Source organism: Podarcis muralis, chromosome 2, assembly GCF_964188315.1.
Source record: "Podarcis muralis chromosome 2, rPodMur119.hap1.1, whole genome shotgun sequence".
Taxonomy (NCBI): domain Eukaryota; kingdom Metazoa; phylum Chordata; class Lepidosauria; order Squamata; family Lacertidae; genus Podarcis; species Podarcis muralis.
This window is the reverse complement of record NC_135656.1, coordinates 15,677,457-15,692,388: the sequence shown is the minus strand read 5'-3', so window position 1 is coordinate 15,692,388 and position 14,932 is coordinate 15,677,457. Positions and strand designations below refer to the sequence as shown.

Here is a 14,932-nt window from a genome sequence, read left to right as displayed (position 1 = left end):
CTTTTTAGATTATGGTTGACTTTTGGAATGTACTTTAGGGCATAAATGTTTATCTCTTGTATCTAGAGATGAATTGTGAAATAGCTTTTGGGTTGCTGGCCAGAACCTACTTAGCTGTTACTTGGTACACTGGAAAATGGAAGGTTAAACCCCAGAAGATTTCTACACAAGACTAAACCCATGGAAGATTTTTACCTATTAATATTCAAAATTAATAACAGCGATGAGGTAATAGCCTTGCTACTGCACAGAATAACACACTGAATGTGACTTTTGGAGCTTGTAAGTACAGTGGTGCCTCGCAAGACGAAAAGAATCCGTTCCGCGATTCTCTTTGTCTAGCGGTTTTTTCGTCTTGCGAAGCAAGCCCATTGACAGCTTAGCGGATTAGTGCTACAGCGGTCTAGCGGCTTTTCGCGATCAGCTGTTAAGCGGGTTATCAGCGGAACAGCTGATAGGCGGCTTAGCGGCTTAGGAAAAGGGGGGGAAAGCGAAAAAACCCGCGGGGACGCGCAAGATTTTTTCGTCTTGCGAAGCAACCCCATAGGGAAATTCGTCTTGCGAAGCACCTCCAAAACGGAAAACCCTTTCGTCTAGCGGGTTTTCCGTCTTGCGAGGCGTTCGTCTTGCGGGGCACCACTGTAGAGCTTTTAAACTCACCAATGGTGTGGTCTGCTCATTGCATGAGGAGTAGAGGGGAAGCATTGTAAATGGACTAAACGGGGTGTTTAAAAGGTCTAACAGTCTACATTTTCCTAAAGCTTCACTGTGCGGTATGATTCTGTGACTTTAATACTCTGCTGGGGGCTGCCTCTTGCTGGAGAGTGTGTTTAGCCCCTTGCTGTGGATCTAGACATCCAGCCAAGCCTTTTATTAATTAACCCACATGGGTAATCTGTCTATGTGTGGTGGAAAGTATAAGATACAGACAGCTCTTTATATCAGGGGCTGATAACCTGCTGGCCTCCACTTGCTCTTGGACTACAATGCCCATCATCCCTCACCACTGGCCATGTTGGATGCAGCTGATGAGAAGTGATCTAACAGAATATAGGGAGGCATAGTTGTTTAAACCAGGAAAGTCATTAATACCTGTATTCATCGCTGTCCTTCGCTATGACATATGTAGAAATCCCAAGTGGCCTCCTTTTAAAACTGAATTGTAACATGGTACACAGCCTTAGTTATGTAATACTAATTTAAACTCCCCTTAAATCAATTAAATTTTTTGCAATCTGACTTGCACAAGTGAAAGCATGGACCAGGGCCATCGTGACTGATCTTAAACTTTGGAGATGATTATATTGGAGCAGGAGTTACTTGATAAAGGCTGCTTATACACCAATGCGCCTTGAATTTGATCCAAGCACACAGTGGTAAGCAATGTACTTTGTTTTCACCCAGTTTACACTTCCTACCAGTTATTATCCATTATACTTTCCAAACTGTCTTCGTAAGTGCAGCCTTGTGAATAAGCTTGCGCAAGTTACCAGCCTGCAAAAAGAAATACAGTACTAGCTTACTGGGGGTTGGCAGAAGTTGTGCCCTCCTTGTAGCATACTGCTGCATTTCTAAGCTGACCATGGAGGTAGAGGGCTTGTCTCCTTTGGCAGTTCCTTTGCTGGGAGTAGAGGAGCAGTTGAGCACTTGGTTCCTCTCCAATCAGCCTGTTCGTTTGCTTCCATGGAATTCAATGCATTCACCTTCATGTAGTTCCTTGTCACTTCTGGTTACCAAGCTAGTGCTTAAATGAGAGGCTGGGTTGATACTGAGCGGTTCAAAAAGTTAGCTCAATTTACATTTTTGTACCTTGTTATAAAGGAACCTTGTGGCACCTTAAAGACTTACATGTTTATGGTGGCTTAAGCTTTCATGGACTGGCATCCGCTTAATCAGATTCATGAAGTGTTACTTTTCAGCTGGCAACCTGGGCTCATGAAATGCCCATAATAAATACATTTGTCTCCTATGAGTGCCACACAGCTCTTTTCTTGCTTTGTTATTTTGTTGCAACAGGTTAGCAAGGCTGTACCTCTGAAAGGTAAGTTTCAGATGGTTAATTCATTGCAAGAGAGAAAAGTGTCACGCATTGACGCTTTATAGCAAGTTATATGAACTTCTTTTAAAAAACCCCCAATAAAACTTCTGAAAGTGTATGGCATCATTTAGAGATGTGTTTCAGTGAGATAGATTGCACAATAGAACTCAGTACAAGTTGCAGTTGCTAATATGTATAATGATAGGATTGTATATGCAAACACTGCATTGTTTTTTTATTAGGTCGAGTGGGGAGCCTTTAATGAGATATGCCAGAGTATGCCTTTTAATTCACATCATCATCTTGCTGTTTTTATTACATTTGGATATAAGACAAATACTGTAACTGAATTGGGACCTTTGTTCTCTTCCATACTGGAGACACAGGCACTATGCCTGGCGTTGTGTAATATGAATTGAGCTGGTAACTGCTGAAAATGTAATAGGTAATTGATATGTGGGTTTAACAAACTTTTCATCTAATAAAATATGCCCACAGCTGGGTGACTTCCATTGTTAGGAAAGACTGATGAGTGCAGATTCATCTGCTGTACTTGGATCGGTTTGCTAAATGGCAGCTATGAAATCTTTGGTGATCAGTGCACTTCTTAAATGAATTTCTTCACCCTCTTCTGTTGCCCATTTCCATTACCCATTATAAAAAGAGGAATCCTGCACTTTTGAATTGAGGTGCCTGCAAACATACAGCCCTATAGAAAGGAAATGTGTTGTTGTTTATGCTGTAGGCTATGTTCTAGTTTTTGTGTAGAACATTATGGTCTAATTTTGGCAAACTAGTGTAATGTGTAATTGGTTTGGGCTGCTTGATAAACTTGGTGACATAGAGATGAACTACAGAACCAGTGTACTTAGGACTAAAACAGGTGTATAGTTGTACCTTGCTTGTCAATTTAATGCATAGTCCATTCGACTCACAGAACCATTCAAAAGCCAAGGCACGGCTTCCGATTGGCTGCAGGAGCTTCCTGCACTCAATCAGAAGCTGCAGAAGCCGTGTCGGACGTTCAGCTTCCGAAAATCGTTCGAAAACCGGAACACTCACTTGAAAAGAGAATTAGACAAATTCATGGAGATAGCTATCAAAGGCTACTACATGTGATGACTGCTCTGCCTCCACCATTGGTGGCAGTAATGCTTCTGAATACCATTTGCTGGAAACTACAGGAGGGGAGAGGAGAGTGCTGTTGTACTCATGTTTTGCTTGTAGCTTTCTGAATAGGACTAGATGGGTCACCGGCATGGTCCAGCAGGCTCTTCGTATGTTCTTATAAAGGTAAAGGGACCCCTGACTGTCAGGTCCAGTCGCGGACAGCTCTGGGGTTGCGGCACTCATCTCTCTTTACTGGCCAAGGGAGCTGGCATACAGCTCTGGGGTTGTGGCGCTCATCTCGCTTTACTGGCCGAGGGAGCCGGCATACAGCTTCTGGGTCATGTGGCCAGCATGACTAAGCCGCTTCTGGCGAACCAGAGCAGCGCACAGAAACACCGTTTACCTTCCGCCGGAGCGGTATCTACTTGCACTTTGACGTGCTTTCGAACTTCTAGGTTGGCAGGAGCAGGGACCAAGCAACGGGAGCTCACCCCGTCGCGGGGATTCGAACCACCGACCTTCTGATTGGCAAGCCCTAGGCTCTGTGGTTTAGACCACAGCGCCACCCGTATCCCTGTATATTCTTATGAGTTATAGTAAAAGCCATGGAAACCTTCATGCACTGCCTTTCACATTCAAATATAATTAACCAAGTGTAGCTGCATCTTCAGTGTAGCTGCTGCTGTTTTGTCTTCTAATTTAGTTTATTATCTCCCCTTCACCCACAATGTCCCAGAGTGGGCTACAACAATGCTAAATACAGTCAAACCTCGGTTCTCGAACTGCTCCGTTGCCAAACATTTCGGCTCTCGAATGTTGAAAACCCGGAAGTAAATGCTCCGATTTTCAAACATTCCTCGAAAGACCAACGTCTGACGTGGCTTCCGATGAGTGCAAGAACCAATCAGAAGCTGCACCTCGGAAGTCGAACTGTCTTCTGGAACAGATTACGTGCGACTTCCGAGGTTTGACAGTAAAGTATTAAAAATGTACAATCAGAAATATAGAGTGGGTCTTGAAAATATATTTACCAGGTTTTAAAGCCTAAGGTAAAGAGTGCTCTTTCTCTGTCTGTTTTTCTGTGTCTCTCTCTCTGCCAAAAACTGTATAGTGAAGTTGCCAGATGCACATCTGTGGGGAGGAGTTCCACAACCTACCTATAGGTACATGCTGGCATGCTAGTTCTACACAAATGTGCCAGTACCCATGATAAGTGCATTTAAGTATGTCCGGGGAAGCATGGAACATTTACATCAATAAGCATTTGCCTCTTGCTTGTGTCAGATTTGTTTGAGCTGATCCCTAAAGCAGTTTCTGATCTGTTTAACTGGAACTTAAAACCACCCGTTATCGATGTACAGCCCCTCACCCTAGCACAGGTTAATCTGCCAGAAATGTAATGTTTGAAATGGGCCTCACGTTCCTTTCTTAAACATCTCTTTGGAAATGGGCTCCAATACCTTTTTTTGTTTCTATGGAAGCCGCCTAGGGTGGCTGGGGAAACCCAGCCTGATGGGCGGGGTACAAATAATAAATTATTATTATTATTATTATTATTATTATTATTATTATTATTTTATTTATTATACCTCTCACTGTGGATCTGTGCTTTGAGTACTTGCACTATAGTACTAGACTGCAGAATTCTTTTCAAAAGAATGTTTTCTTTTCCCCTTCCATACATTAGGTATTATTCAAGGGAAGGAGTGGGCATGAAATTTGTGTTCTAAAAACTTCACCTATCTTAATGAGCATATTGAGATGTTCAGAGAGTGTTTATATGAATGAGGAAGACAGCCAGAGTAGTATCTAGCTGGCCCAAATTTGTCTGTGACTTGTACCATATTGAAAATTCTATATAGAAGTAAGAAGATCCTGGATCAGGTCAGTGACCTGCCTAGATCAGCATCCTGTTGACACAGGTCCTTGTGGGCAACCTGCAAGCAGAACCAAACAACAAGAGCACTCTCCCCCCTTACAGTTTTTAGCAACTGAGATTACTGTGTGACAAAAGAAACCCACAATTTTTTTTGAGACATTCAAAAATATGTGTCTTACATTTTTTTCTCAATTAATGGAGCCTGAGATTACAACAATTAGCATATGAGGGTCCTCAAACAAAAGAGAGTTTAAAAGGGCGGTCCTCTAAACATTATTTCTAGAGCTTTTACGACCAAGTCACTGTTGGCAAAGATTGCTACTGGGTCCAAGCTGGTCTGTGGTTCTTAAATTTGTGACACTTTGTAGAAACATTCATCATATCACTTGTCATCTTATATTCTATTTCTGATCTTTAGGGAAGAGTCCCTGCACTTATGTAGCTGAAACAAAAACACTCATGAGCAAGAGAGAGGTGAACCCCTGTGTTTGCAGACGTAAAATCAGTATTTGGGTTGGGGCTGTGGGGGGCACAAAAGAAGGGCAGTGTGAACTTGGGATGCTCAGAAGACGTTGACTGTTGGAAGTTGGGTTGAAAGGGGGCGGCGGCGGTTACAGAACACAAGGAATTCAAACTGCAGCATTTTGTTGCAGGTCCTTCTGGTAATGTCTAATAATTAATTTTAAAATCCTCTCATTGCTTTTCATCATTTTGCTAAACTGGCCAGTTATTTTATATATATATCATGAAAATACATGAGGAAACTAAGGAAACCTTTTTCTGTTGTCGTATCAAACAGAAGTGTGAAGTAAAACAAGCTTGCACTTCGCTGAAATTTAAATAGAATTCTTCTTTTAGGTGAGTGGTCTTTTGTGTGCATGACCACATGCAGGGCAGAAAAATGTGACTGAAGTTGCAGTATATTTGGGATTTTCATATTCTGGGTTATTTTTCTCTGTGTTCATTTGTTACATCTTTGGGATTTCCCCTCCAGATTTATTGCAAGACCATGTGCTGCACTTCTTAACATTCAAAACTGTGAACCTCGCACAGCTCAACCCAATGCAATTCTAGAAAAGGTGTTTACATCTATCACTAAGGTGAGTGATGCTTCAAATTTTTGTTTGAATGCAATAGAATGAGTAGTGGTTATAAGAACCATACATACCACCTTGAGCTCCTTGGAGGCATGGGGGATATAAATATTAAATTTAAAAAAATGCTCTTTCTTTCCAGTTCTGTTGTTTTCCAGGGAAAATAAACTTTTCACTACTATAGTGAACATCTAGCTCATGGGTAGGCAAACTAAGGCCCGGAGGCTGGATCCAGCCCAATCGCCTTCTAAATCTGGCCTGTGGATGGTCATCAGCATGTTTTTACATAAGTAGAATGTGTGCTTTTATTTAAAATGCATCTCTGGGTTATTTGTGGGGCATAGGAATGCATTCATTCCCCACCCAAATATAGTCTGCCCCCACACAAGGTCTGAGGGACAGTGGACCGGCCCCCTGCTGAAAAAGTTTGCTGACCCCTGATCTAGCTACACATAACCAGAAAATCTGGCTACATGTGTTCTTTACATTGTTTTGTATGTGCTGCTGTTTACTCCCCACTTCCAATGTGTGTGTTGAGTGCGTACATCTAGTACTCAGACTATAATTCTGTATAAGGTTTGAACAGAAACCAGGCAAGGTACTGTTGAAGATAACTGATCATGTCATTTCCTCCATAGTTCTCAGTTTTTCTCTGAAGAAAATTACCGTATTTTTTGCTCTATGAGACTCACTTTTTCCCTCCTAAAAAGTAAGGGGAAATGTATGTGCGTCTTATGGAGCGAATGCAGGCTGCGCATCTATCCCAGAAGCCAGAACAGCAAGAGGGATCGCTGCTTTCACTGCGCAGCGATCCCTCTTGCTGTTCTGGCTTCTGGGATTCAGAATATTTTTTTTCTTGTTTTCCTCCTCCAAAAACTTGGAGTCTTGTGGTCTAGTGCATCTTATAGAGCGAAAAATACGGTACTTCTTTTCTTACTGTCACTACTAGGCTAATCTGTTGAGTTATTTTCCTACTCTCTGGGTTTCTCAGAACATTGATGCGTAGACTATAATGGATGCAACCAGTGTTTTCGTTTTCTTTTTAGAAAAAGGGATGTTGATACTCACCATTAAGTTGTTGGAGAAAGTGTCTCAGTTTTAACATCGGTGGGGGGGAGGTGCTGGTGGTGCGTACCCCTAGATAAAAGGACTTCTGTATTTGCAACAGCATTTAACAGAAGACTAACCTTTAGCAGAACTAGGAATGAAGGTTTGACAATAATTCACCCCCCCAAAACCTTACCTATGCTGAAACAGGCATATTTCCAAGAAACTATGGATTTATTTCTGTTTTATTCTTCACAGGATGGATCCTGGAGGCTGACTTCTTATTTCTGTTGAATGCTTTTAGCTCCCTACTGCTGCTTTTAATTTATATCAAATACTCTATTGTAAGAATATCCCTGTCGTGCTCTGTTCACCTTGGCTACTTTTGTTAGCTCTGTCTGCTGATGGATGGCCACACCGACTCGGCCCCGGACACACTGACCAGATGCTTGGAAGCTGTGGCTGGATGGTTTCGTGGGAGCCGATTGAAACTAAATCCTTCGAAGACAGAGGTCCTATGGCTGGGTCGGGATGGCATGGGGATGAGAGACCAACTCCCTTCTCTTGCGGGGGCCCAATTAGTGCCATTGTCTTCCGTTAAGAGTTTGGGTGTAATCCTTGACGCCTCACTTTCCATGGAGGCGCAGGTTACAGCAACAGCCAAGGCGACATTTTTCCACCTTCGCCACATCAAGCAGTTGGTCCCTTACCTTTCCCGCCCCGACCTGGCCACAGTGATCCATGCGACGGTCACCTCCAGGCTTGACTACTATAATTCGCTCTAGGCGGGGCTGCCCTTGAAGCTGTCCCAGAAACTCCAGCGGGTGCAGAATGCAGCAGCGAGGCTCCTCATGGGGTCTCTGCCATGGGAGCATATTCACCCAGTGCTTTTCCAGATGCACTAGCTCCTGGTGGAGTACAGGGTCAGATTTAAGGTGCTGGTTTTGACCTTTAAAGCCCTTCATGGCCTAGGACCCTCGTACCTACGGGACCGCCTCTCCCAGTATGCCCCACGGAGAGCCTCAGGGTCCATAAATAGCAACACCCTAGTGGTCCCGGGCCCTAAGGAAGTTAGATTAGCTTCAACCAGAGCCAGGGCCTTTTCAACACTGGCTCCGGCCTGGTGGAACGCTCTGCCTCATGAGACCAGGGCCCTGCAGGATCTGATTTCTTTCCACAGGGCCTGTAAGACAGAGTTGTTCCACCTGGCCTTTGGCTTGGAGCCAATTTGATTCCCTCCCCCTCTTTCTTTTTCCTTTTTCCTTTCTCCTCCTGTGATGAGGCTGCATTTTAATATTTTAATGTTTCAATATTTTAATGTATTTTAATCTTATTTTTAAGTTGTATTCATTCAACTTGTTTTTATTATTGCTTGTTCGCCGCCTTGGCTGGGGAGGGTGGGTTATAAATAAAAATTATTATTATTATTATTATTATTATTATTATTATTATTATTATTATTATTATTATTACTTAAGGCAAATGTAGGCGTGGTTTTGAAAGCACTTGAATGGAAAACTAGTTTTGGTGAAACTAGCCTGGCATCAAATCCTGTTTTGCTGGCAGAATTCCAGGTGATGAGTAGGAACTTTCTGCACAGATGCGTGTGGCTGAAGGGAAGAAATCTCCGGTAGTATTGTCATCTTTTTGAAAAAGATAAGGAAAGTACTGCAAGCAGTCAGTAGAATAACCCAAAATGTAAAAATGCAGTGTAATACCCTACTGGTGTGTTAAGCTTACACACTTTGGTTTTGTTTGGGTATGTGCTAGTTCTTTGGAATTTGTTGCTCATGGCATCTTGCATCCACATTTTTATTTTATATTATCATATTGGATCTTTATGTATATTTCTTCTAATAATTTGTTTCTTGAACTGATTATTTAACCGGTGTTACTTTTTCTAGCAAAACGTTGTCTGTACAATTTTGTATAATATGCAGCAGGTCGAAGAATAGTTGGGCGATAATGGGAAGAGTCTGTTTTGGAAGGTAGCTAAGGAGTATGTGTTTGATTACCTTCTAGTGTCCAGATGCAAGAAGATTAGAGGGCTTGTCAAAACAACTAGATTGGGATGTCCGAAAAATCCAGCGCTGGTTTCGTCATCGAAGGAACAAAGATAAACCAAGCACTCATGTGAAATTCTGTGAGAGCATGTAGGTTTGTGTGTAGTTCGCCTCTTACAGCTCCAATTGTTTTGTTTTAAAGCTGACATCTTGTGGTCTCTGAAATTTTGAAGAAAGGCATTCTTGTAAAACAGATGGCCATTCAGCAATAGGCATTACTGAAAATTCTTTTAAGGTTATATCCAACTAAATGGTTGCATGGAACGACAACTACAAGTTCAGTTGCAACTGCTCCTTCTTCCCCTTGTGTGCCTCCAGTATCACCCTCAAATCTGCTCTAGAGGGCTAGAGGGAATCCCCAGAGCAGATTTGGGGGATGCATGGGGAAGGACAGAGAAGGGAAGTTCACTTGCACTTGTGGAAGTCTTTCCATGTGTGCAATGATTTAGCTGGATACAACACTTATTTTTTTTTATTTGTACCAGGAGATACATTTGGGTGTTTCACCACTATTTGTGTTTCAGTGTGGTAAAATAGCTCTTTCACCTTTAGTTTGGACTGTACAGCAGATAGCTATAATTTTTAATCTTTATGCAAGCTATATTTTATCCTTTGAAGTTATTTTCCATTGCATGCACTTGAATTTTTCCTGGGCTCTCATTTCTTTTCATTCCCACTTAAATTTATTTTCTTACCCTTTTCTGCATGACCTCTATCACTATAGTATCTGAGCATCTTTGCCTTCCTGCCTGCTACTTCTGTGACTTCTACCTCTCTTCCTCAGTGGCTTCTTCCCCAAGATATTTGCTTTAGGTGAGTGGGAGTCTCATTTGACATCTGTCTGTCTTTGGTTTATACTCTAAATTGGAAGCTGCTTAATCGTAAGCCCCATTCCCATGTTACTTGTGAGTAGGGCGTTGCTGTGATTCATGCGATCCTGTCCCTGTTGCAGCATCTCCTCCTCCAAAAGAAGTTTGTCTGAAGTGTCTGCAGTTGTCTGAAGTGAATGCCCAACCTGGAAGAATTATTGTGGGATCAAGATACATTCAGGAACTCACATTTTGAGGTTTTACCAGACAACCTTAGTCTCCATGCATATGCTTTTTCCTCTTATTGTGGGGCTAGCATAGTTGTGTATATCAAAGTCTCCTACGGATATTTTATAGATCTAAATTATGTTAAGTCTCTAAAACATGTTCGAGTTAATTTTGGATTTTTCCTGGTTGGTGCTTTACAACATCAATATATTTGTACCATATATTTGATTCTTACTTTTTCACTTCTAGGTGGAGGCTTGCATTTTACATCTGTATATTTACGTATGGACTCAGAATTCTTTGGTTGGTGAGTATGTTGCATAATAATCAATATATATTTGGTGGAATTAAATTAAAAGATTCATTTGGTCCTTGGGGACTTCCTTAACATTCTTATTTGGGTGGTCTGTTATTCCTTCAATTCTATCCTGGCAGAACAGGAAAGGTAGCCTTTATATCCCTCTTCATCTCAAGAATGCTGCAACTTTCACTTTTTGACTCCGGAACCAGAAAGACCAGTTCATGATTTGTGATGCCTTTTGTTTGTTGTTTCTTGAAAAGGGTGTTGATCCCTGTCTTACAATCTATGGTTACTTGTATTGAGCAATTTCCCCCTCAATATAAGGGATCCCGTATCTACACGTTCTAGTTGTACTGTTTTCTAGTATCTTTCATTCATTCATTATTATTTTTTAATCTAGTCACCCTGGTTATGGGATACTCGACAATGCTGGTACAACTACCCTTTTCAGGTATGTGGTGTCTTTACTAATAGAAGCTTGTAACAGTGTTAGGTATCATTTCCTGAAGTCGTTCAGCCTTTGACTAATCACTTTCCTCTTGAACCAGTTTGCCACTGGAAGTACTGATATATACACAAAGTTCCCTCATTTGATACAGCTTATCTGTCACCTTTGAGGGAAGTAACCCGTGGAACAGCTGTGTCTGTCAAAATAAGCATCCTGTTCTTGCAAATATATTTTCACATGTTAGAGCTTAACTTGGAGTGCTAGTAAATCAAAGGTGACAGATTGCAGTATGTGTGCCTGGTTGTGTTTCAAAGTGAATTTGCAGATATGTCAAGAAAAACGTATTTCTTAGAGCAAATGGACATATTATGCTTTGCTACACATTCCACTAGCGTGCCTTTCTGTCTGCCTTTTAATCTGGTCTGTGTAGGAGGTAATGGGCATACTTTACTTAGAATGTGTTTGATGCTTTAGTGCTAAACGTAAGGAATGAGGGAATACAAAATAGCTGGAATGATGCAATAGGGAGAGATTTATAGTGACAGTTCTCTGTGTGGTAGACCTTCTTTTAGTCCTGCAGTCATTATGTAGGTAGATTGAAAACTAGTGAGAAAAACTGTGTGCTGAAAACCATCCAGTCACTAATTAAACACTCTCTGCATCTGAACTCACCTAAGTTTTTGTCTTGTTTCTGATCTATCAAAAAAATGCTTTTTTATGGGTTTGAGGCTCCAAACAGTACAGGCTGATTGCTCTCTAGTTTTTTTTTTTACATGATACTTGGATGGTAATGCTGAATTCTTCTCTGATCCTCCTCTTTTAAAATTGCCGTGTCTAAGTACAATGGTGCCCCGCAAGACGAATGCCTTGCAAGACGAAAAACCCGCTAGACGAAAGGGTTTTCCGTTTTTCGATGTGCTTCGCAAGACGAATTTCCCTATGGGCTTGCTTTGCAAGACGAAAACAGCTTGCGAGTCTTGCGATTTTTTTTTCCGCTCCCCCCCCCCTTTTTCTAAGCCGCTAATAGCCTTTTAGCTGCTAAGCCGCTAATCCTTTAATAGCCGCTAAACCACTAATAGCACTAAGCCGCTAATAGGGTTGCTTCACAAGACGAAAAAACCGCTAGACGAAGACACTCGCGGAACGGATTATTTTCGTCTTGCGAGGCACCACTGTAACATGTATTTCAAAAGCACACATGGCAAGTAATCTTTGGCCTTTTCTTTGTAGACCCCTGCTAAATGGAAGAGGCACTTTTTAATAGTTAGCTAAAGGCCTGTCAAGTTTTGCAGCCTGGGGAATAGACAGTTCTAGTCTTTTCTCCAACCAATCTACTTGTCTTCCCCCAGTCCTTAGCTTGTCACCCCTCACTGAGATTTTGGGAGTGGGGCATCAGAAATATTGCCCTTCCCCTGAAAGCTAAGAACTATGACCAGGAGAAGGAAGTGTTGCTTTTTCTCATGGGGCATTTTGGTGTGGTCAGGCCACCAGGTTTCAAGTGGTGTGGGAGTATTTGCTGCCACCCTAATGTTATCCTTAAGTGCAAATGACAGCTGTTCAGTTTATATAAGGGTACAGTTGGGTGTGATTTTGGGAGATCTGCCATCAGATCGCACTTAAAAAACCACACATAATAGCAGCCCTGGGGGAGGAAGCGGGAAGAACCGAAAGAAGGGAGGATAGGTTTCTTTGTAATTACAATATTGAACACTTAGGTTATCATTTTACAGGATGGAAGGACATAAACACTTACCTGTTTAAGTCAGCAGTGGAGAACCTCTAATTGCCCTCAAAGTTGTTTCCCCTAAACTACACCTACCTGCCCCACCACACCTGATGTCACATGTGACACCAGTTGTGGACAGGCAAAGATTCAGGTACAAAGGAGCAATAGAGAACGGAAAAGTGTGCTCCCGATTGCTTTTTGGAAAGCAAGCCTTGTTGTCAGCTTCAATCAGTCGATTGACAGTGATAGCAAACCCTGCTAAGATGGGCTGCACTTTGGAGCCCCCAGTCAAGGTTGAGCACCCAATCCCTTGCCAAAGCAACGCATGCCTATCGGTTTACAAGCCCTGTGGAGAAGCATTCCATTTGCTTGCACTTTTTGAAATAAAATTGCACAGGCAAAGGGATGCTTCACCTGAGGTCATGATGACATCAGGAGACTGATAGGTGAGTGGTCCCAGCTATAAGTCAATTACATCCTTGGGGTTGGGGGACATCAGGATCTGGCTCTGTGGCTGGACTCAATTCCCTATCAGTGGTTTTAAGTATTTAAATCAGGGTGGGGAACCTGTGGCCCTCCAGATGTTGATGGACTACAGCTCCCATCTTCCCTGACCCTTGGGAGCTGATGGGCACTGGAATCCAACAGCATTTGGATGGCCACAGATTAACCATTCCTGCTTTAAGTAGCTCTTAATGCATATGTTGCGTGCTGTTTCTAAACAAGACTTTCTTTCTGTTTTTCAGCCCCTATCATCCAGCCTTTACTACTACTATTTTGTGCAACTGGCCTTCTACTGGTCTCTTATGTTTTCACAGTTTATAGATGTGAAGCGAAAGGTAATTAACTAGCTGTTTCCAGGAGCCTTAAACAATCCCATTAACCTTTCTGAATGAGGGGAAGAATCATTCAGTACCAAGTAATAGAATGACTGATTTGTATCTTATAATAAAACCTACTTTGATTAGAAGACTTCCATCAAATGCAAACCTGTGATGAGTGAAGTACGTGTATGTGTGAATGTATTATGATGACTCATGTGAGACTGGTTGAGCCTTTTATCCTTTTCTAGGAGAGGGAGGAACTAAGGAATCCTATGTGTGGTTTTCTACATTTCCTAGCTTGTTTTTTTTGAGCTATTCTGAAAGCATGGGTTTAGAACAAAAACAAACAGGTGCCCTCAGCTGGAAAATGCATATTGAGGCTGTGCTGACCCGCATCTGAAGGGCACTGCTGAAGGTTGCCCCACATGGTGTTGTAGTCAGGTCCAATGTGAATCCGGTACAAAAGTGCATTTAGATATGTGACATTGGACTGTCCAGGCAAGTAAATGTCACTAGTTTCATGGGTTTATATCCTTTCCTCTTTCCCCCTGCTCCACAATATTGCTTTACCTAGGCATGCTATTAATCCTGTTTGTGTTTTAGGTTCCTTAAACCTGAATTTCAACTTGTTTTCATGCCAATATATCTAGATTTCTCTGCTTAGATAGTGTTCAACGGAGAAATGCTCAGTAAGTTGTGATTTAGATGCTTTCCCAATTTGATTATGGAAGGAATTTAACATTTCCCATTTGATTGTTGAAAGCAGTAGCGTCCTTAAGGCATATGTTCAAAGGAGCTTACAGAGAGAGAAAATTAAAACTAATAATAAAAATTTAATTTTAAAGATATATATATATATATATATATATATATATATATATATATATATATATATATATTCGCTAGTCGAAAACATCCTTCCATGAGAAATCCAATTTACAAAAAGTGGTCTTGTGCTTCCTGAATAAGGTTCTGTGAATACAGTGAGAAAACTGGAATTCAAGAGTATAAAAGAAAAGTATGGAATCCCAAAGCCACAGACATTGTATTGCATTTCTGTAAGAAACAGACATCAAGAATAAATATGACAGATAAAAATCAGTTGCATTAACATGTACATATAGCAGAGCACAAGGCACAAACAGGAGTTGAATAGTTGTGTTATAGTAGCTATAAGGATAAATATTTCAGACCTGGGAACTCTTTTGTAAAGCTGTTGATGTGTCCTGGAGTGATCATGATAATGTACCTCCATCATTGCAAAACAAAGGAACTGGGCTAATGTTTCTAGAACTTGAAGGATAGTAGAGGACAACTAGGAAAATAAATAGAAAATATTGGATTAAGATTATCTTAAATCCAATT

The 14,932-nt window shown here is 41.5% G+C and overlaps 1 protein-coding gene across 4 annotated transcripts in view; it reads left to right on the top strand.

The window, feature by feature from the left end:
- The window catches only part of CERS5 (ceramide synthase 5), a 36,669-nt gene that overhangs the window by 7,591 nt on the left and 14,146 nt on the right, over positions 1-14,932 (top strand). For 3 of the 4 annotated variants that reach the window (XR_013391769.1, XM_028710769.2, XM_028710761.2), the window contains exons 2-6: positions 6,022-6,127; positions 9,191-9,321; positions 10,518-10,575; positions 10,970-11,020; positions 13,490-13,582. Coding sequence is in view for 3 of the 4 variants with exons in the window: in XM_028710769.2 (XP_028566602.1) it covers positions 6,022-6,127; positions 9,191-9,321; positions 10,518-10,575; positions 10,970-11,020; positions 13,490-13,582 (439 nt within the window). In the remaining variant the exon portion in view is untranslated. The remainder of the gene's footprint in view (positions 1-6,021; positions 6,128-9,190; positions 9,322-10,517; positions 10,576-10,969; positions 11,021-13,489; positions 13,583-14,932) is intronic. The other variant, XM_028710779.2, reaches the window with a different exon arrangement.